The 21,441-nt window shown below is 41.1% G+C and overlaps 1 protein-coding gene across 5 annotated transcripts in view; it reads left to right on the forward strand.

Annotated features, from left to right (window-relative positions):
- Window positions 1-21,441, forward strand: part of TENM4 (teneurin transmembrane protein 4) — a 780,788-nt gene that overhangs the window by 518,231 nt on the left and 241,116 nt on the right. For all 5 annotated transcript variants that reach the window (XM_077113447.1, XM_077113449.1, XM_077113448.1 and 2 more), the window contains one exon: window positions 5,505-5,760. In XM_077113447.1, coding sequence (XP_076969562.1) covers window positions 5,505-5,760 — 256 coding nt within the window. The remainder of the gene's footprint in view (window positions 1-5,504; window positions 5,761-21,441) is intronic.

Consider the following 21,441-nt stretch of genomic DNA (forward strand, 5'->3'; position numbering starts at 1 on the left):
TTCTGAACCCCCATACATGCATTTTCCTCTGCCAAGAATGCTCTCTAGAGAACATGTGAACTCACATGTCAATTCTTGTGACAGCTTCCCTGACTCAACAGTCAGAGGCTGGCACACTCCAACTCAAGGGACTATAGTATAATGCTCAAAAAAAATTATAGTGGCCAAGATTTGAAAAGGACTCACTATGTGTTAGCATCAACATGAGCACTTTACATATATTAACTCACTCAGTATATTTAAACCAGAGTGGTTAAGAGGATGGGCTTTGGAGCCAAACTGCCTGAGTTCAAGTTTTGGTTCCAACACTTAATGACTTTATAATCTTGGTCAAACTATTTATCCTTTCTGTGCCTCAGATGCTTTATCTACAAAGTGGGAAGTAATAGTACCATTTTCATGGGAATGTTATAAGAATTAAATAAGTAAAAGCATTTAGAAAGTGCCTGACACATAGTAAGTACTCAATAAATATGAATTCTTTCAAATTAAACATAATCATCATCTTGATAGTATCTGTTTGTGTGCCTGTTATCATTATTAGACAATGACCCTCCCACGGCAGGGGCCATATTTATTTTATTTCTGCATCTCCGTGCATTCAATCTGTGGTAGTTCTTCATCCTCTTCTTCCTTTTATTACTATTATTATTATATACTCATTATTCATGAGAAATTAGAGGCTCAGACAAGTCAAGTGACTTGCCAATATCATGTAGCTTTTAAGTGCCAGAGCCAAGTTTGAATCCAGATCCATGAGACGCCCAAACTCTATCCTTGTGCCTTTCTTTACAAAATGTCCCACCAAACTGTGGCTATTTATCAAGGATGGAGCACAGTCTTAAACTCAAATTTCTGCAACATCAGGGGGTCCTTGAACCCAGGACAGAGAGATGTGGATTTGGGTAGCTACCCTGGTTTGCTCCACGATGCTTATCTAATGTGGAAATTTGAACACATGGAGACCTTGTGTGTGTGGTTTTGTTCTGAGTGTCAGGGCTGTCATTGCGACTTCATCTGCATTTTAAGCCTCAGGCACCCTCCTGAGACCAGGGCTCCTGGTGAACAGCACGTTATCCTGAGTGGATTCAGCTGTAATTAAACAGTATCACATTCCTGTTAGACATTTTTCTGCACTTTTTTTCTCCAGGTTTTTTTGCTTTGAAACCACTGTTGAAAATGTTGTAGCTATTTAGTGTTTTACAATTTATTCATCCAACACACCTATTGTAATTGTAGTGTTAACTACCATTTTTTTTAGCACTGCTGTATTCTAGCACTGTGCTAAGCACCTAAAAAAATACAATCTCACTTAATTCTTATAACAACCCTATGAGGCAGGATTATTTCCATTTGTTAATAAGAAAACCAAAGCTCAGAGAAGTTAAGTGGTTTGATCAAGGTCACATAGCTTGTAAGTGACAGAGCCAAACTTGAACCCAGGGCAGTCTGATGCCAAAGCCCAGTCTCTTTCTTTTATCTACCCCTTGGCCTGGCACTCTGAAGGAACCTTGCTATAGTTTTAGCTCAGAGAGATACACTCAGGAGGCTTTGATGTTCAGGATTTTTGTCCATATAAAATAAAAGTTGTCCAGCAACTGCAAATGTATCTGACAACTTGTAGGAAGCAAAAAAACAAAAAAATTCTTGGAAAACCAGGCTTGCAAAATTCAAACAAGCAAGTTGCCTTTATTGACACAGATGTATACAAATAGCTGGAAAAAATGATTCACGTTTGGGCTTGATTCAGAGATACACTTGGTAGCTCAATCTGTAAGAAGTGGATATATACTGGAATTTACAGCACAGGTTTGCAAATATATGCCAATTGTTACTCCAGGTTGCAGGAGAAAAGCAATTGATTGGTGCATTCAAGAAGTCTGACTTACTGGTTTGCTGTTCTCTCTCCCTCATTCTGTAAATATTTCCTGAGGACCTACTCTGTACAAGGCCTGGCTCTGTGCTACCACTGGGAGATAGGGAAATGAATGACACATGGGCCCTTCTCCTCAGGACATAATAAGAGTCCACTCTGTACTTGGCACTTGAGCAAAGGCCATAGTTTTTCATTGTCCAGAAAGTGGTGAAGTAGAAGTGTGTGGATCTTTCTGTAGATACCAGACCAAGGACCAGAGAGGTAGAACAAGTTGTTAGAGGCTGCCCAACCAGACACTGGAAGAGACCTCTCTTAGGCCATAGCTCTCTCATTCCCTGTTGTGTTCCCAGCTCCCAATTACAGGACCAGGTACTCAATAAATGCTAAATGAATGAACTAGCCCTGAATTTCTTCTCTTTAGATTATACATTGATGGGGGAGGTGAATTGTGGGAGAAAAGAAGGCCCCTTTATAACCTCTCAATTCTGTTTCCTTCCTGGCCATAGGAAAAGGGGCAATGATTTTGTGCCTAGAGGAGGTAAGATGGGGACATCAGTGTGCATTCTCTGGGGGAGAAGATAAAAGTGTCAGGTGAGAAGTCTCAGTTACCTGCTTTGGGCATTCAATGGAAGAGAAAAGAACTTTGGGGATGGTAAATCAAGGGAGGCTTTTTGGAGGAGGTGGCAACTGAGATGGGCCTCAAACTACAGAGAGTATTTGGACCAGGACATTACTTGCCCTTATTAGGAGTATTTCCTTTAAGAAATTAGTTTCTAGATCTGTGACATGGGGTCTTATTCTTAAAATCTCATCATTTCAGGATTCTTGGTTGTGCTTCTAAACTGTTACCAAGCCAGAGTCTGGTGTCCCCACTTATTCCCAGTGACAACAGCACAGTTGTCTGTAAGCTTGCAGGCCAACCAGTTCTGGTCCAGGCCTCAGAAGCTTGCTCTCTTTATTGAGGGAGTAAGTGCCTTATCGTGTTTCTGCCTTTGGCCCTGGACTGAGACAGGAAGTAGATTTGTGTGTTTTATGCAAAGGACCATGGTTTGGCAGACAGAATTCAGGCTTTGTCTTTATAAAGACCATTTCCTAGTTGTGTGAGCCTCAGGTGCCTCATAGGTAAAATGAAGTTGATAATAACTTCTTCCAGGGGTTGTTGTGAGCATTAGAAAAGTTAAGACTGAAGTGAAAGTGCACATAGAAGGTGCTCAAATACTGCATATTTGATATATGATATACTAGCCACAGCTATTAATATTAATTTAGTAAAATGTTGACTACTAGCATGGGGGCAGGGGCAAGCACCAGGTCACCCTTCTCTAGGCCTCCGATAACCACTGGACGGTAGTGGTTCAGTCTCTCACACTACTCCAGCACTCTGAACTGAAAGGCCAAGGCGGGTGGGGGAAACTTATTCAGCCCAGGAGGTTGCTTCTGCTGTTGGTTTCTCTCCCGGGCTCCATCGGTCTCCATTATAGTGCCGCCTGAGGACAGCTGGACAAAACACATGACCCTGCACATTCTCACCTTCTTGGGTCAAGGCTGTGGAGCAAAGGCGTCTGAGTGGGACCCTGTCCCTGGATGGGTTCTGTTGGCTTCCGAGTCCTTTCCCCTCCCATCAGGGGCATCCCTGCTAGCTCCCTCTGGTCCAGAACCACAGTGCTGCACACCTTCAAGGGTACTGTTCACATTCTGTGGCCTTCCTCCTCATTGGAATTGAGGTTTCAGCCTCGGCAGATCTGAGGAGAAAGTGTGGCTGGGCTAGAGGGTGCAGAGAGGCGCTGATAACAGATAAGACTGGAGGGACAGGCATGGATCAGATTCTGAAAGGTTTTGTCATCTCCGTAGGGTCTGTATATGAAGGCAGCAGTTTGTAATAAGGAAGCGATCCGTTGGGGGCTAGGAGGGTGAGTTGGAGCTTGTTTCTTTTACCCTTCCATCCCTATCCTCACCCCTCCCCACCAAATTTGCTTTTATAACACTTTGGCAAAAAAGATTAGATTAACTGGAAAGCAGAGAATGATTCATCTTCCACTAAAAGTATCCTTAATACTGATTGTGCCTCTCACTTGGTTATGCTTAATGGTTTCCAGAAGTTTCTCTCCTGACTCAGAAAAAAGCTGTGGAATCACATCTGCCTTGATTTGAGTCCCCATTCTTGCCATGTCTGTCTCCTTATAAAATAATGTCTCTACCTTACAGTATTCTCATGAGGACCAAATGAAATGATGTACTTTGTAAACTGAGAGCTTCAGAAATGTTTCTTTCATACTGATTGCCTCATTTTATTTCATGCTAGTTTGGTGATCCCCTTAGTAAACTATTTTCCCCATCTTATAGATGAGAAAACTGAGGCTCAAAGAAGTTAAGCAACTTGTCTATAGTTTTATAATTAACACATGGCAGAAAGCACACTGGAATCCAATGTCCTGACTTCTTCATCTCATAACATCCTCAGTTTCCAAAAATTAGATTTTCTGTGAGCATAGCTTAGGTGGGTGGTAGGTAAAATTTACCTCCAGGATTTGCCTCATTTGAGATATCTCCAGAAACTTATTTCATTTCTTTGTAAACAGCATCCAGTTAGTCATGTAACTTTGGGTACTTTACTTACCTCCTCTAGGATTTTGATCTTTAAAACAGGGATAATAATGCCAGTTGCTTTGAGTAGTTGAAGGGAGTAAATAAAATATTTATCTCAGTTCCCTCCTCTGAGATAAAAACAGAACCTGCTCTGTAGGGGTTGTGAGGATTAACTAAATTAACCCACATAGCCTCAGAATAGTGCTTGGCTATATTGAGCACATAGTAAGTGCTCAATAAAGGTCTGCAGTGGTTTGTAATTCCCCCCAGGCACCCAGGGACCGGCATGGCTCACTCCCTTCATTCAAAAGTCCCCTTCTCCCTGAAGCCATCGCTGGTCACTCTACCTAAAATGTCACTGGGCGCACATACACAGCTACAGGTCCCTTCCTGGATTCATGTTTTCTCCTCAGATTTATCACCATCCCAGTAAACTATATATTTACTTATTTACCTTGTTTGTTTTATTTACTATATACCAATATATGTATCAGTGGTTCTCAAATTTTAGCATGTATCAGAATCACCTGCGGGACTTGTGAAAGCAGATTACTGAGCCTCACCCAAAGGTATCTGGTTCATTAAGTCTCAGACAGGGCCAGAGATTTTTCATTTCTAACTCCCCCCATGATGTTGAAGGTAGTACTGACTGGTCAGCGACCACTGTTCTAAAAGTATAGAATAAACACTTTGATGTTAGTCATATCTGCACCTACTCTTTTTTATCTTGTTTACTGTCTCCATCCCCTGCTAGAACTTAAGCTCAGTGAGGACTGGGATTTTGTCTGTTTTGTTCGTCCATGTACGCACAGCCCCTGGAATATTAGGTACTTAATAAATATCTGTTGAATAACTACTGAATGAATTGATATGTAGAATTTTTCCGTGCCTGATGAACGTTTACCTCCCTTCCCTGGAGTCCTTGCTCAGCTCTCTCGGGCAGCATTTCCAGCCTGACAGGCAGCGCGGCGGCCCGCTGCCCACCCTGACCCGGCCCCACCCTGACCCGCTGCCCACCCTGACCCGCGTGTTTGTGTTCTAGATCACCCCGGCGCCCTGCAGAACCACTCGCGGCTCCGGACGCCGCCGCCGCCACTCTCGCATGCCCACACCCCCAACCAGCACCACGCGGCCTCCATTAACTCCCTGAACCGAGGCAACTTCACTCCAAGGAGCAACCCCAGCCCGGCCCCCACGGACCACTCGCTCCCGGGAGAGCCCCCCGCGGGCGGCGCCCAGGAGCCGGCCCACGCCCAGGACAACTGGCTGCTCAACAGCAACATCCCCCTGGAGACCAGGTGCGGGGAGGGGCGGGGCCGGGCGGGCGGGGCCGCGGCCGGGAAGGGCGGCGGGCAGCCTGCTCTGAGGTCTTTTGCAGCAGTTCTGTGGACACTGGCCAAGAGCAGCCAGGGTCGTTTGCACAGCTTAGGGATGTGGAAAAAAGGCGGGAGGTATGGAAAAGAGAAGGAGCATGGGTTGGTTATGCGATCAAACAGATCTCGGGTTCACTCCTAGTCTGCTGCTTACCAAGGTATGAACTCCGTGAAGTGGTTCAACGCCTTTGCTCCTCACTTTCCCTTGAGAGGGCTGGTGTAAAGCAGGTGAGACTGATACGTGGAAACAGGTGTCTGATCTGGCTTTCACCTCTGCCTTTTCTGGCCCGGCTCTGATTTCATCACTTGGTGCCTATGGGCCTGCCTGGCCTGAAGTGGGCGCTCAGTGAATTGCAATCTCCCCTCCTCTTCTTGCCTCCTTTCCCTGTGTCCTATCCCTTTCATACCCCAAACCCTAATAATCCTTAACATGTATACATCAGCTTTTGGTTTACAAGGTTTTCATAGGTGTGATATTCTGTAACCATAATGTAATGTAATGTATGGTAACAAAGTGGTGTGTTTAGGATACCCGTTGGGGAGTTTGGGAAAATGAGCACCAGAGACTGTTGATCAAGAGCTCAGAGTCACATAGGCAGTTGCAGAGCTAAGATTTGAGCCCAGGTTGCTTGACTCCATGTCCGGTGCTGTTTTTCCTTACACAACGACTACCTTCTCCAGTTCTCTCCGTGCCTGAGTACCTCTGCCCTCTCCTTCCTCCAGCCCTGGCGTCAAATGCAGCATTCAGTTCAGGTACTTCAGTCAGTCTGGGTTCTACAGCAGTCCTCTCCTCTGCTTAACCATTATTTTTCCAAAATCTAATGGTTTTGTTTTTTTTTTTTTTTTGCCTCATCATAAAAATCATACAAGTTCACTGGAGAAATGCAGAAAAATATAAAGATGAAAATTAGACTTACCATCAGTCCTACCACTCTGAGATAAACACTATTTACTTTTAGGGACACAGCCTTTTCCTACTTTCCCTAAACTGAAAGTGAAGTGTCCCAGGCCGGCACAATTGGAACCTCTTAATCTTCTATCCTATTTCTTAAAATAGTGAGAAACATGGATTTTATTTTCTCAAACGTCTGTTCTTTATCTGTGGAAGGGACAAAAGTCATACCACATTTAAGGAAGTGAAATTAATCTCTATATGGAAAGTATACCCATCTGACTTTGCCTGGCATAAAACTATGGTATTCACATATTGAGCATGAGGGGTCCAATGAAAGAAAAACAGCATCCTTTTGCCTCATTTTACTTCTGTAGAATTGTTTTTCCAAAAGTAAGTATCTTAAGGATGCAGTCCAATTCCCCCCTTCCCCTTCTCATAATTAATATTGTTTCTATCAACATCCTGTAAAATCATGTGTTTCTTTCCCCTACATGCTTCCTTCGCTCTCATCAGTAACAGAGTCGGATAATTTATGTCATCCCTGCCTGAGGCTACTTAATCAGATTTCCATTATTTCCAGTGTGTTTATTGAATGACTGAACACAGTTGAAAAAAGCCAGAAAATAATCAATGGTTCTGATTCTCTGCAGGGAGCACAGTAGTCACTCTCTCTGCTTGGGTGGCCACTTTTCTCACTTAGGATCACTCCTGGGGAGCAGGGGTTAGCAGAGACCTCCTTCTTTGAGCCTCCAAGTTTTTTCAAAGTAAAGAAAGATAGAGGACAAGCAGCAAGGAGGTTTTCCTAATGGTTAATTTGAGGGACAAAGGTGGCCAAGCCAAGTCTCCTGGCCCCAGAGAACTCTCCTGCCTCAACAGTCTGTGTTCCCCTGGCTTTCTGAGCCTCTGTCCTCTCACATCCATTACTCAAACTACAAGGAACTTAGTTTTCTTTTTCCTTACTCTTTATTACTCAAGCAATAAACATTTGTTATACAATAGTTAGAAAATGGAAAAAAGAAGAAAATCATGTGTATCCACCATGAAAAGGTAACTGTTGTTAACATGTTGATATATACTCACAAACACCATTTTATATCTACATTCATACACATATACTACATAATTAAATGTTTAATATTCAGCATATGTATGTGTATGCCAAGTGTACATATATGTGTATTTATCAGCATTCCCCCAAATCCTAACCTTTTCATACTTCTGTGCCTTTGAACATATTCTTGCACAGTTCTCTTCTGGTGTTGTCTTCCTTCTCACTTCGTGGTCTAGCAAAGTCCTGCTTACTCTCAAAACCTAGCTGAAATGCTTGAGGAAACCTACCTCTGTGATTTCAGAGTCCTGTACATCTAAAATTAGTCCAAAACCAGGAGAGAAGCCTAATATAGTAGATAATGCAATTAGAATTCTGAATCTTAACACTGACCTTAATTGGGTGATGGCAAAGAAACTAACAAGATTCAGTTTAGAAATGATCAGTGTCAAGTCTGGCAGATAGAATCATAAATGATTTTGACCTGCTTGGTGAGGTAGAAAGAGTATGGGCTTTAGAGTCAGATGGACTTGAATTCCCATCTTGGCTTTAATCCTTATTATCTGGGAAAGTTACTTAATGTTTCTGAACCTTGTTTTCCCCATCAGTAAACTGAGATAAGAATTCATATCTCTCAGAAAGGTAGGGAGGAAGTAATGAGATGATGTTAGTCAGACGAGCACACAGCACAGTTCCATTTTTTTCACATAGAGCTGCTTCCCACACTAACCCTGTGAAGAGCAAAGTCATTCAAAAATATTTGAAACCCTACCCACCAGAGATGTTGAGAGAAAATAGTAGGTTTTACCTCTTCTCTACTTTGTAAAAGTTGAGATGTTGGCCCTGATGATCTGAGGGCATACATGATGGTTCACTAGCTGTAGCAAGTGGATCAGAGCACAGGTTTCAGGGCCAGACACACCCTCTGCTCAAACTCCCACCCCAGGACTAGCTCTGAATCCATGCCTTAAATTCCTTCATCTCTAAAATGGATAAAATAGTAGTGTCTTTCTGTTCTGATTGTCTATTGCACAATACAAACTTCTCCAAAACTTAGTGGCCTAAAAACCACTTGATTATATTTCACAATCTTGTGAGTCAGTAGTTCAGGAAGGACTCAGCTAGGCTATTCTTCTCCACATGGTGTTGATTAGCATTAATCCAGAGTTTTCCGCTGGCAGCTAGGCCAATCTGGAGGATCCAAAGTGTCTCCTCACATGCCTGACACCTTGGTGGGGGCTGGCTAGAAAGCTGGGCTCAGCCTCTGCATGTGGTCTTCCTAGCAGGGTAGTTTTCTTCATATGTGGTAGTTCAGGGCTCCCACACTGAGACAGGAGCCGTTGATTCCCTTAAAGACTTGGCCTGGAACTGGCATGGTTTCATTTCCACCATATTCTGTTGGTCAAAGCAATCATAGGTCAGCTGGCTTTGACAGGAGTTGAAATAGACCTGACCTCTCAAAGGAAGGAGTGTCAAAGAATTTGCAACCATCTTTAAGCCATTACACTACCTCGTTAGCTGATGTAACCATTACATAAGATAATATCTGAAATGTCTTAACACAGAGTAATTGCTCAATTATTTATCATGTTATCCATGTTCTTCTATAAATAGTCACTCAGTGCCTACTATGTGCCTAGCACATAAGATGTTTACAAGAACAGATTCTTATATCACAGTGGTTTAAGTGTTCTCTCAGAGGAAAACACAAGGACTGTGCTATGTTTTAATGGTCTCTGGATCATATAACTCAGGGTTTTCCACATGGTAGGTGCTTAATAAATATTAACACCCAAGCAAAATGATGAATGATAAAACAAATGAGCGAACATTTATGCTTAATTGAGACTTGAGTGTGGAAAAAGAAAGACCTTCCAATGGACCTGGTACTTTGTGAGCTGAGAGTTAAAGGGTAAGAGGGAACCCTTGTCATTGAGGTGGGCCTGAAAGAGGCCTAGAAGCCCAAGAGGGCAGGGCCTATTCCATATTGTTGTCCTAAATAGCTCTTTCCAAGTCCCATTACAATGGGGACCCTCTTGATGCCAGAGACAAACTCATGGGTCCCATCCCTAACTGTCAAAATGAGTCTGTGTTAAGGGTCTAGAATAAATAGCTGAGCAAATACCATAGCATCAAGTAGAATGACCAGGAGGGAGTTAGATTTCACACTGGTAGGAAAAGAAAAGCTAACAGAAGTGGGAGGGAGGAGAAGGGACTTGGGATCAACCAACTTCTGTACCTGCTCTTCCTGTGGCACTCCCCAAGGTTAGCTGAGACCAGGTCCACCTATGCTCCTTAGAGCTAGGGTAGGAGTTGCTGTAAGCCCCAGAGGTGCATCTGTAGTCCTTTCTGGCAGGAGCCATGCACAAGGTCCCCCAAACCCTGATCCTCTTCTCTTGTACTCTGCAACATCAGGTACTTAATTGATTTCATAGGGACTATCTGATTAATAACCATCAGGTTTCCATTGGATGAAGGGAAAGCCAAGCAGGAGGTTGCCAGACCTTGACTCTAGCTCATCTGATCTCAGGCCTTGTTGGGGAGACTAGGAAACATTTTTTGGTCACGCTCAATTTGAGGAGCTGCCTTCCCCATCATCAGGGATGGGGTTGTTCTGTACGTTACATATATTAATTCTTTAATCCTCTCCTCTGCCTTAAGGGAATGTGTCAGGGATCACAAAACTCCCCCCACCCACCCCATTTGATGATTCACTAGGAGACTCACAGGACTCAGCATATAGTCGAATGCATGCCTGTGATTTGTTATGGCAAAAAGCTAGAAAGCAAAATCAGCAATGGGAAAAGACCCATGGAGTGAAGTCTGGGGGAAACAAGGTATAAACTTCCAAGGTTCTCTCCTAGTGGAGTCATACAGGACTCATTTCATTCCCCAATCAATAAGTTGTAACATGTGTGAAATGTGGCAAACCAGGGAAGCTCATAGGATCCTCAGTTCCCAGGGTTTTTAATGAGGACTTAACATGTAGGCACTCCTGACTAGCAGACACCCAAATTTTTGACTCCTGGGAGGAAAGTAGGTGTTCAGCATAAACTATATTGCTTATACAAATCATTTAGGCACAACAAGCCGCCCTTACCAGTTACTATCAGGAACCTCCCAAAATCTAAGTTCCCAGGCACCAGCCAAGGGCCAATCATAATAAGCAGTTCTTTCAAAGGAGAGCAGTCAGTTCTGCTGTGTTAACTCTTATCTGCATAGGTAGGTAGTCTTATTCTCATCCCCTTTTAGAGATGACTCAGAAGCATACGAAAGTTAAGTAACTTGCCTAGGATCACACAGCCAGTAAGTGCCAAGGCCAGGATCCATACCAAGGTTGACTGGCTCCAGAGCCCATATGTCTTTCTGCTAACTGATGCTAACTTCCTAACTAGTAAAGATAATTTTTTAGAACCTGCAGCAGTAGGAGTTTGTTGGCAAGAAAGGAATCCTGAGCAGAGAGGCAGTTGTGCAAAGCCAGAAAGGCTAGAGAGAGCTTCACATTTTGGTGAGCTGGCAAATAGTTGGGTGAAGTAAAAGCACAGGGGGCTTTGTGGGGAATCAGTAATGCAGGGACTCAGATGACATGACAAGGACATTTTACTTTTTCCTGTGGCCATAGGAAGCTTGGGATGGGAGGTGGAAGTGTATATGGCTAGGTGTCAACAATCTTTTAAATAGGAAGATAACACCACAGAATTGGCCTTTTAGAAGGATCATTGTGGAGTGGGACACCTAGTTCACTTGTTATTTCTTTGCTCATTCATTTGTGTAAATTCCAGTTCCTTATCTAACCCTAAAGTAACCTTGACTGAGTCACTGACCCTCTGCATAACTTAAGGTCTCAGCTGTGGAATGTGGGATGTGATCCCTGGTAGTCCTACCCCACTACGTGGTCATGAGAATCAGGTGCCATGGTGGCTGATCCAGAGCTTTGTGAGCTGACACATGGCCAACATGGTGGGTTCATTGTGAGAAGGTGGGGTGTTGAACAGGCCAGTCCTGAAGAAGTACTGCCCCCTCAGCTTCTTGGCTACTTTCTTCCCAAAAGCCACTTGTTCCTCCCTTGTGAGGTGAACTCAGTCTGCCCTGGACCAACCTGCCTTGCCCCATACTAAGTACTAGGGCCAGAGAGATGGAACTGGAAGTCTCTGCTTCAGTCCAGAGCTTCCCCTCAGACTCACAGAGGAGCCGTTCCCCTCTCCACTCTAAGAAGATCTCGAAGAAAAGCAAAAGCAGGTCAGGCCACGCTCCACTCCAGGTACTCAGTAAACTCTTTCCTGAGAGGCAGCTGGTGCAGAAGTGGAGAGATTTGGATTTGAGTCCCATCTCTGCCTTTGCTATTCTGTATGACCTTGGGCAGTAATTTAACCTAACTGCATCTCTGTTCCTACATCTATAAAGGAAGGTAATAACTATATTAAAGAAAACATTGCCTAGCACAAATTCAAAAAACCTGCTTCCCTGTTTTCTTCTAGGAGTTTATAGTTTGGGTTTTTATAAGTAGGTCTTTGATCTATTTTGAGCTAATTCTTGCATATAGTGTGAGGTATAGGTCCACCTTCATTGTCTGGTATATGGATATCCAGTTTTCTCAGCACCATTTGATGAGGAGTCTTCTTTCCCCCATTGAATGGATTTTGACCCTTGTTAAAAAAGCCATTAGCCTTAAATATGACAGTTTATTTCTGAACTCTCAATTCAATTCCATTGGTCAATATGCCCCTTGTGCCAGTACCCTGATGTTTTGATTACTGTATCTTTGTAATAAAGTTTTAAAATTTGAAAGTGTGAGCTCTCTTTGTTCTTTTTCAAAATGGTTTTGGTTATTTGGGGCCCCTTACTCTTCCATATAAATTTGATGATTGGCTTTTCCATTTCTGAAAAATGGAAAGGATGTTAGAATTTTGATTGGAATTGCATTGACTCTATAAATTGTTTTGTGTAGAACCAACAGCTTGACTATATTTAGTCTTCAAATCCATGAACATGGAATGGGTTTCCATTTATTTAGATCTTTGATTTCTTTTAGCAATGTTTTGTAGTTTTCCTCTGTAAGTCCTTTACATCCTTGGTTAAATTTATTCCTAGATGTTTGACTATTTTACTTGCTAGTGTAAATGGAATTTTTTCTTAATTTGGTCTTAAGATTGTTTAGTGCTAGTGTATAGAAACATTACTGATTTTTGCCATTGATCTTTTACCCTACCACTTAGCTAAATTCATTTATTAGCTCTGGTAGCTTTGTTGTGAATTTTTCAGGATTTTCTGTACATGGGATAAAGTCATCTGCAAATACAGAAAATTTTACTTCTTCCTTTCTGATATAGATATCCTTTATTTGTTTTTCTTGCCTAATTGCTTTGCCTGGAACTTCCATTACAATATTGAATAAGAGTATTGACACTGGGCATCTTTGTCTTGTTCCTGATCTTAGAGGGAAAGCTTTCAGTCTTTCGCATTAACTCCAATGTTAGCTGTGGGCTTTTCATATGTGCCTTTTATCAGGTTGAGAAAGTTTCCTTCTATTCCTAGTTTTCTGTGTATTTTTATTTTTCAGGAAGGGGTGCTAGGTTTTGGCAAATACCTTTTTGACGTCAATCAAGATGTTCATGGAGTTTCTGCCTTCATTCTATTAATGTGGTATATTACTTTGATTGATCTTCTTATGTTAAACCACTTGTGCATACCTAGGATCTATCTTGATCATGAGGTATAATTCTTTAATGTACTATTGGATTTGTTAGTATTTTCTTGATGATTTCGGCATAAGAAATATTGATCTTTAGTTTTCTTTACTTGGGGTATTTTTATCTGACTTTGGTACGAAAGAGGTGTTAGACTCACAATGAGTTGGGGAGTATTCTCTCCTCTTAAATTTTTTGGAAAAGTTTGAACAGGATTAATGTTAATTCTTCTTGGAATGTTTGGTGAAATTCACCAGTGAAGCCATCTAGTCCTGAGCTTTTCTTTGCTGGGTGGTTTTTGATTACTGATTCAATGTAAGTATTGATTTGGTTTGTTGAGGTCTTCTATTTCCTCCTGAATCCTTGTGGGTAGTTTGTGTGTTTCTAGGAATTTGTCATCTAGATTATCTAAATTGTTACTGTCTAATTGTTTATTGTATCCTCTTATAATCCTCTTTACTTTTGTGGCATCAGTAATACTATCCCACCTTTCACTTCTAATTTTAGTTATTTGCATCCTCTCTTTTTTCTTTGTCAGTCTATCTAAACAGTTGTCGATTTTATTCATCTTTTCAAAGAACCAAGTTTTGGTTTCAGTTGATTCTCTTTATTTTTTTTTTATTCTCTACTTCATTTATCTTGTCTCTAATCTTTATTTTCTTCCTCCTGCTAACTTTTGGTTTGAATTTGCTCTTCTTTTTCTAGATCTTCCATTTGTGAGGTTAGGTCTCTGATTTGAGATTTTTCTTCTTTTATTGCTATATCGGTATACAGTGAGCACTTGGAGCTATAATGTGAGCATTTAAAGCTATAAATTTCCGTCTCAGCACTGCCTTTGCTGTATCCCATAAGTTTCGGTATGTTGTGTTTTTGTTTTCATTCACTTCAAGATATTTCCTAATTTCCCTGTGATTGGTTGTTGAGGAGTATGTTGTTTAATTTCCATATATTTTTTAATTTTCCAGTTCTCTCTTTGTTATTGATTTCTAATTTCATTCCATTGTGGTCAGAGAAGATACATAATATGATTTCAAGATTTGTTAGTTTATTGAGTCTTATTTTGTGAACCAATGTATGATTCATCTCGGAGAATGATCCATGTGCACAAGAGAAGAATATGTATTCTGCTGCTGTTAGGGGAAGTGTTCTATATATGTCCGTTAGGTCTGGTTGGTTTATAATGTTGTTGAAGTCTTCTATTTCCTTATCTATCTGTCTAGATTTTCTATCCATTATTGAAAGTGATGTAATAAAGTCTCCTACTATTAATGTAGAGACGTCTATGTCTCCCTTCAAATCTGTCAATATGTACTTTGTATTTTGCATCTCTACTGTTAGGTGCATATATATTTTCTTGTTGAATTGACTGTTTTATCTGTATATAGTGATCTTAGTCCTTTGTAACAGTTTTTGACTTGAAGCCTATGCTATCTGATATCAATGTAACTCTCCTTTGGTTTCTATTGCATGTCATATTTTTCCCATCCTTTCACTTTTGACCTACTGTGTCTTCAAATCAAAGGTGGGTCTCTTATAAACAGCACACAGATGGGCTGTGCTATTTTATCCTTTCTTCCAGTCTATGCTTTTTGACTGCAGAGTTTAGCCATTTGCATTTAAAGTAACTACTGATAATAAAGGAGTTTCTTCTGCCATTTTATTATTTCAGTTTTGTGAGTCATATCATCTTTGCCCCTCAATCTTCCATTAATGCCTAGTTTCATATGTGTTTGTTTTTTTTTTTATATAGTGTACCATTTTGAGTCATTTCCTTCTGTATAGATTTTTCAGACTTTTTCTTTGTGGTTACTATGGGTCTTAAATTTAACATCCTAAATCTATAACAATCATGTTTAATACCAACTTAACATCAATAACATTCACAAACACTGTTCCTCTACCGCTCCATCCCCCTACCAGTTTCTTGTACTTATCACAAATTGTATCTTTATACATTACATGCCCATAATGATAGATTACCATTATTTTTTATGCATTTGCATTTTAGAAACTATAAGAAGTAAAAAGTCTAGAATTACATACTAAAAAACACAGTACAATAGAGTGGTAATTAACCATATGGTTAGCTTTACCGGAGGTCTTTATTTCTTTATGCCACTTGGATCCTCTGTCTAATGTCCTTTCCTTTCAGTCTGAAGAACTCCTTTTATCATTGCTTATAGGGCAGATAGAGTGGGGATGAATTAATGTCTCTTTTTTTTCTTCTCTCCCTCATTTTTTTTTTTTTTTTCACATGGGCAGGCACTGGAACCAAACCAAGGTCTCTGCCATGGCAGACAAGAACTCTGCCACTGAGCCATCGTGGCCCACCCTCTCCCTCATTTTTGAAAGACCTTCTTGCTGGATATAAAATTTTTGCTGGTAATTATTTCCTGCCAGCACTGGAATTCATGTCTTCTCTCTGGCCCTTTATGTCCATGAATTCTGATGAGATACAGGCACTTAATCTTCTTTGGACTCTCTTGTACAAAATACATTATTCTTCTCTTGCAAGTAACACATCTCTCTCCTTGTCCTTGAACACAGTTCGACTATAATGTGTTTGGGTATGGTTCTCTTCAAATTTATCCTGTTTAGGATTTATTGGGTTTCTTAAATGTACATATTCATGTCTTTCATTAAATTGGGGGAGTTTTCTGCCGTTTTTTCCTTGAATATTCCTTCTGCCCTTTTCTCTATTTCTTCTCTTCCTGGGACTCCCATGATGTGCACAATGATATTCTTGATGGTATCCCTCAGACCCAATTAAGCTTTGTTCACCTTTTTCATTCTTTATTTCTTTCTGCCTGCTTCAGTTTGCTAAAGCTGCCAGAATGCAGTATACCAGAAATAGATTCACATTTATAAAGGGAATTTGTTAAGTTACAAGTTACAATTCTAAGGCCATGAAAATGTCCAAATTAGGGTGCTAAGAGGAGGATACCTTCACTCAGGAAAGGCCAATCAGGTCCAAGGCTACTCTGTCACATGGGAAGGCACATGGCAATGTCTGCTGTCCTTCTCATTGGGCTTCTGGTTTCAAACAGCTCTCTCAGAATCTCTGAGTATCTGTCTGAGCTTTCTCCAGAATGATCCTGTCTTAAAGGACTCCATAAGCTAATTAAGACCCACCTTGAATGGGCTGGGTCACATCTCCATGGAAACAACCTAATCAAAGGGTCCCACCCAAGTAGGTCTGCACCCATAGGATTGGATTAGAAAAACATGGCTTTTCTGGGGCATAGCGGTTTCAAACCAGCATACTGCCCAATAGCCTGAATCATTTCATTTGTCTTCTCTTTGAGATCACTAATGATTTCTTCTACCAACTTCAGTCTGCTTTAGAAACCCTCTAGGGAATTTGTCATTTCAAGTATTTTAGTCTTCAGCTCCAGTATTTCTGTTTGGTTCCTTTTTAAAATTTCTTTCTGTTGAGATTCTCATATTGTTTATTCATTGTTTTCCTGATATCCTTTATCTTTCTCTGTATTTTCATTTACCTCCTTGACATACTGACCACTTTTTTGAAGTCTTTGTCCAGTGTGTCCAATAGTCCGATATTCCTCATTTATGCCTTCTAGATTTTTATCTTGTTCCTTTGGATGGGTCATGATTTCCTGTTTCTTTGTTTGGTAATCTTGTGTTGCACACTCTATATTTTAGTATATTAAAATGTTAACTATAGGATTTACTCCCTAAACTATCTGTTCCTTCAGTTTGTATTCAGCTAGTGATGTGACAGAGATTTTCTTGAATGCCCAAGAGCTAAACAGTGCATTCAACCATACAAGAATACCTTTCATCATCTTTGCAAATTGGCTCTACCTGGGCTGGTGCCCTCCTTCAGAGTTTAGCCTTTCTATCAAGAAGACCAGCCTGCAGTGAAAGTGAAGTGCAGGACCCTCTCTGTCTTTTCTGAGTCTGAGTCTTGTCCTGAGCTTGTGAGCATGTGACCTTACCAATTCCCCCTTTGCAGGTATCTAAATATCCCTTCTACTCCCTATGAAATAACATTCTCCCTGGCAAGGATGCTCTATTGTTTGTTTTAAAGCAGAGAATCTTTTGCCCCAGGCTGGTTTGACTCAATTGCTTCTTACACTTTATCTATCTTGTGTTTTAAAGCAGAGAATCTTTTGCCCCAGGGTGCCTTGACTCAATTGCTTCTTACACTTTATCTATCTTCAGGCTGTTTCTGGCCTACAGGGCAAGTTTTGGGAGGACAAGTGAGAGAGAGAGGTTTCTGAGTTCAGTCTTTCAGGCTGCTACCTGATAGATTGGCACCAATGTACAGGAAACCCAGTATATTCATAGAGGTTGCTCTGCTCCCTTAGGAACAGGGCCACAGAACCACAATGGAAGTACAGGTTGGTTTTACACTATGCTAAAGAGGGACTGGGGGAAGGGCCAACAAGGGCACCACAAGCTTCTCCTACTATTTTGGGGTTGTTGGTTGTTTTTTTTTTTTGTAACAGAAGTTGTGAGTGTACGAAAATGCAGTATATAAAATATACAAAATGCAGAGTTCCCATATACTACTGTATTATTAACCCCTTGCATTAGTGAGGTATATTTGTTATAATTCATGGAAGAACATTTTTACAAATATACTGTTAAGTATAGTCATCATTTGTAATTGGGCTCACTGATTGTACAGCCCTATGTTTTTTCTCTTATTTTATTATTATTTTTTAATATGGGCAGGCTCCGGGAAATGAACCTGGGTCTCTGGCACGGCAGGCAAGAATTCTGTCACTGAGCCACCATTGCACTGCCCTGAGCTACTGTTGCACTGCCCTCTCTTATTTTTTTATTCTAGTAACATACAATCTAAAATTTCCCCCTTTTAACCACATTCACAAATATAATTCAGTGGTGTTAATTATATTCACAGTGTTGTGCTACCATCACCATCATCTATTACCAAAACTTTACAATCTAACCCAAAAGAAATTCAGTATAATTTAAGCATTAACTCCATATTCCCAACCCCCGACCCAGCTTTTGGTAGCCTATATTCTAGATTCTAGAGTTTGCTTATCCTAATTCTTTCATATCAGTGAGATCAAACAATACTTCTTTTTTTATGTCCGACTTATTTCACTCTATATGATGTCTGCAAGATTTATCCAAGTTGCCACATGAATCAGAACTTCATTCCTTTTTAATGCTGAATAATATTCCGTTGTGTGTTATACACTACATCTTGTTTATCCATTTATCAGTTGATGGACACTTGGGTTGCTTCCATCTCTTGGCAATTGTCCTACCATTTTTAAAGATGCATTTTCTTGATTTGGCACTTGGACATTAACTGCAACCCTTTACGTGTTTTCTGGATTTTTGATCAAGATGGCTCTGCCTGTTTTTGCTGGTTGTTGAAAGATTCCATGAGGGAATAGCACTCTGGAGAAGTCTTATGCTACCATCTTTGTTGACCAGAAGTCATGAAAAGGCTATTTTTAGGCCTTAGTAGCCCTCTGAATAGCTGGCCTTTTCAGCAAATGCTCACATTCCCCCAAATTCCTGTGGTCTAAATTATTAATATCTGAGTTATCATGAGTAGGAAGCTGTTTCAGGAGATCTGGCACCCTATCACTCTACAAATCCTTGATTCTTCTACATTGCCTCTCATCTTGTCCTAATTGAGACAATGCTCTCCCCTTTTTCCTTAGTAATTATTTTTAAATTATAAAAGTAGAAATAAAAATCACTCTTAATCCAAGCATTGGAAGATCCCCAACATTTACATTTTAATCTTTATCCTTTATGTCTTTTTTTTCTTTGAATATATTTATCTGTTTGTTTCCCCTGAGCCTTAAATTATAGATTGAATTGCTGAGAGCATGGTACTAGCCTGGTGATGCAGACCAAACTCCTAGATGTTCTGAGGCAGCCTGCAGCCAGGCTGCTGCCCTCCAGGGAGGAGGCAAGAGCTCTTTTCTGAGCCCTCTAGGCTGATGCCATCAGAGGTCGCTCACGCTGAGCCATGTGGGTTAAAGAGACCAAAATTCCCTCCTGAAATGCAGTGAATGGAGGAAACAGTAATAAAATGAGCCTCTGCTGATACCCTCAATTAAACACCAATTGTGTGTCTGCAATTTCCCAGGCATACTTCCCTTTGTATATGCTCTCACTCAGCAGTAGTCGACACAGGTGTATTGAATACCTGCAAGCACATATCATGTGCTCTCCTAGGCTCTGGACATGCAGCAGAGTGCAAGACAGACAGGACTCTTGCCCTCTGAAACTTAACATTGAGTTAGGAAGAAACACAATATACAGATAAATTGAAAATATATATAGTACCAACTGCTATATATATCTTTGACCCCTCAATATAAACCATTAAGGGGTCAAAGAATGACTGGATGGTAGAATGTGAGCTTATTATACTTAGGGTGATAAGGTAATAATTGAGAAGGAAGGGAGTGATCCATGCAAATATTTGTGGGGGGAAGGTGGTTCAGGCATATGAAAGCAAAGGTTAAGCTTGTTTGAAAGACAGCAAGGAGGTCAGTACATCTGGAGCACAGAAAATGAGGTCGGAGAAGTAGCAAGGGGCCAGAACATATAGGATGTAATAAGGATTATGGTTTTATTCTAAAAATTTTGGGAAGCTGTTGGAGAGTTGAGAGCAGATAGATGGCATGATTCCAATTACACTTTAGGTTCTACAAGGTGAGTGATTACCCCTTTTATGGATATGGAAGCAGTAATGCTCAGAGAGATTAACTCCCTGGCCTAAGGGCTAGTGGATTATGGAGCTGGGACCCAAACCTATGTCTCTCTGGTCCCTGGGCCTGTGTGCCTCCCACTGAGCCACAAGGCTTTTAATCACCAAGGTCATCTCGCTAGATGTAGAGAAAAGGCCACGCTGAAGGACCTCCACATCCCTGCAGTTCCAGCAAGCATTTTGGGAGGCTCAGGGGCCAGGGACACCAATGGAATACTTTGCCACCCAGGCTGCAAAGCTCAGACAGTGCTTCAGGACTCACCCCAAGTGTTCCCTACTACCAGTGCAGTGCTCAGTGTCCCCGGTTAGCAAAACTTAACTCTTGCTCTTGTTATCCCTGGGGATGTCAATAAAATGGTCATAGCCCTACCTCATTTTCATCTGTGAAGAATAAGACAGGGTTATGAAGTAGAAAGGTCCTGCGCTCTGAGGGCATTCCAAACCCAGGTTCTAGTTCTGTCCCTGCTGCTTGCATTCTGTATGACCTTAGAAAACTGATTTCATCTCTCCCAGCCTTGTTTTGCCAACAAAATGGAGATGATAGTACTTACTTCATAGAGTGAAGAATAAAATTAAGCTAGATAACAGTTACAGACCACCTAGAACAGTAAATATGATATGTTCTCCATAATAACAGCTATTATATTTAGCATTATTTTGTCTATAATATTTGTATAGCTCTTTAAATTTCTTCCAATATCATCTCAGGTACTCTGTTTTAAGGAACCTCGTGCGCTTATGATTGTTCTCCCTATTTTACAGATGAGAATGGAAGTTTCAGAGACGTTAAGTTATCTACTAAACTCACACAGCAGGAAAATGAAATGAAGGGACTTGAATTCATATATTCTGATTTTCAAGACCTAGGCAATGTCAGAAGGAAGTTCCCTCTCAGGGCTGGGCCCAGAAGTTGGCTTTCTGCAGTTAGCCCTTTCCTGAGGTGCATGCAAGAGTCTGCAGTCACCACCAGCTTGTTAGAAATGATTCACTAGTGTTTTAAAATGAGGTGGTAGCAGTCCTGCAAAGATCAGAAAACAGGATCCGGTGTGCTCAAGTGTAAATGATATTACATACCTGGCATGATTGGGACCAAAAAGGGCAAGTGTGTCTGTCTTCATGGTTTAGAAATAGGTAAAGTTACAAAATGGGCCATGCACTTGAGGGGAAAAAAGCATTCCCCTTTGGCTGCCATGGGGCACCATTGTTGTTAATCATTCATCACCCAGATACAGCATGGCTAAAG

This window comes from Tamandua tetradactyla, chromosome 8, assembly GCF_023851605.1.
Source record: "Tamandua tetradactyla isolate mTamTet1 chromosome 8, mTamTet1.pri, whole genome shotgun sequence".
Lineage (NCBI taxonomy): Eukaryota > Metazoa > Chordata > Mammalia > Pilosa > Myrmecophagidae > Tamandua > Tamandua tetradactyla.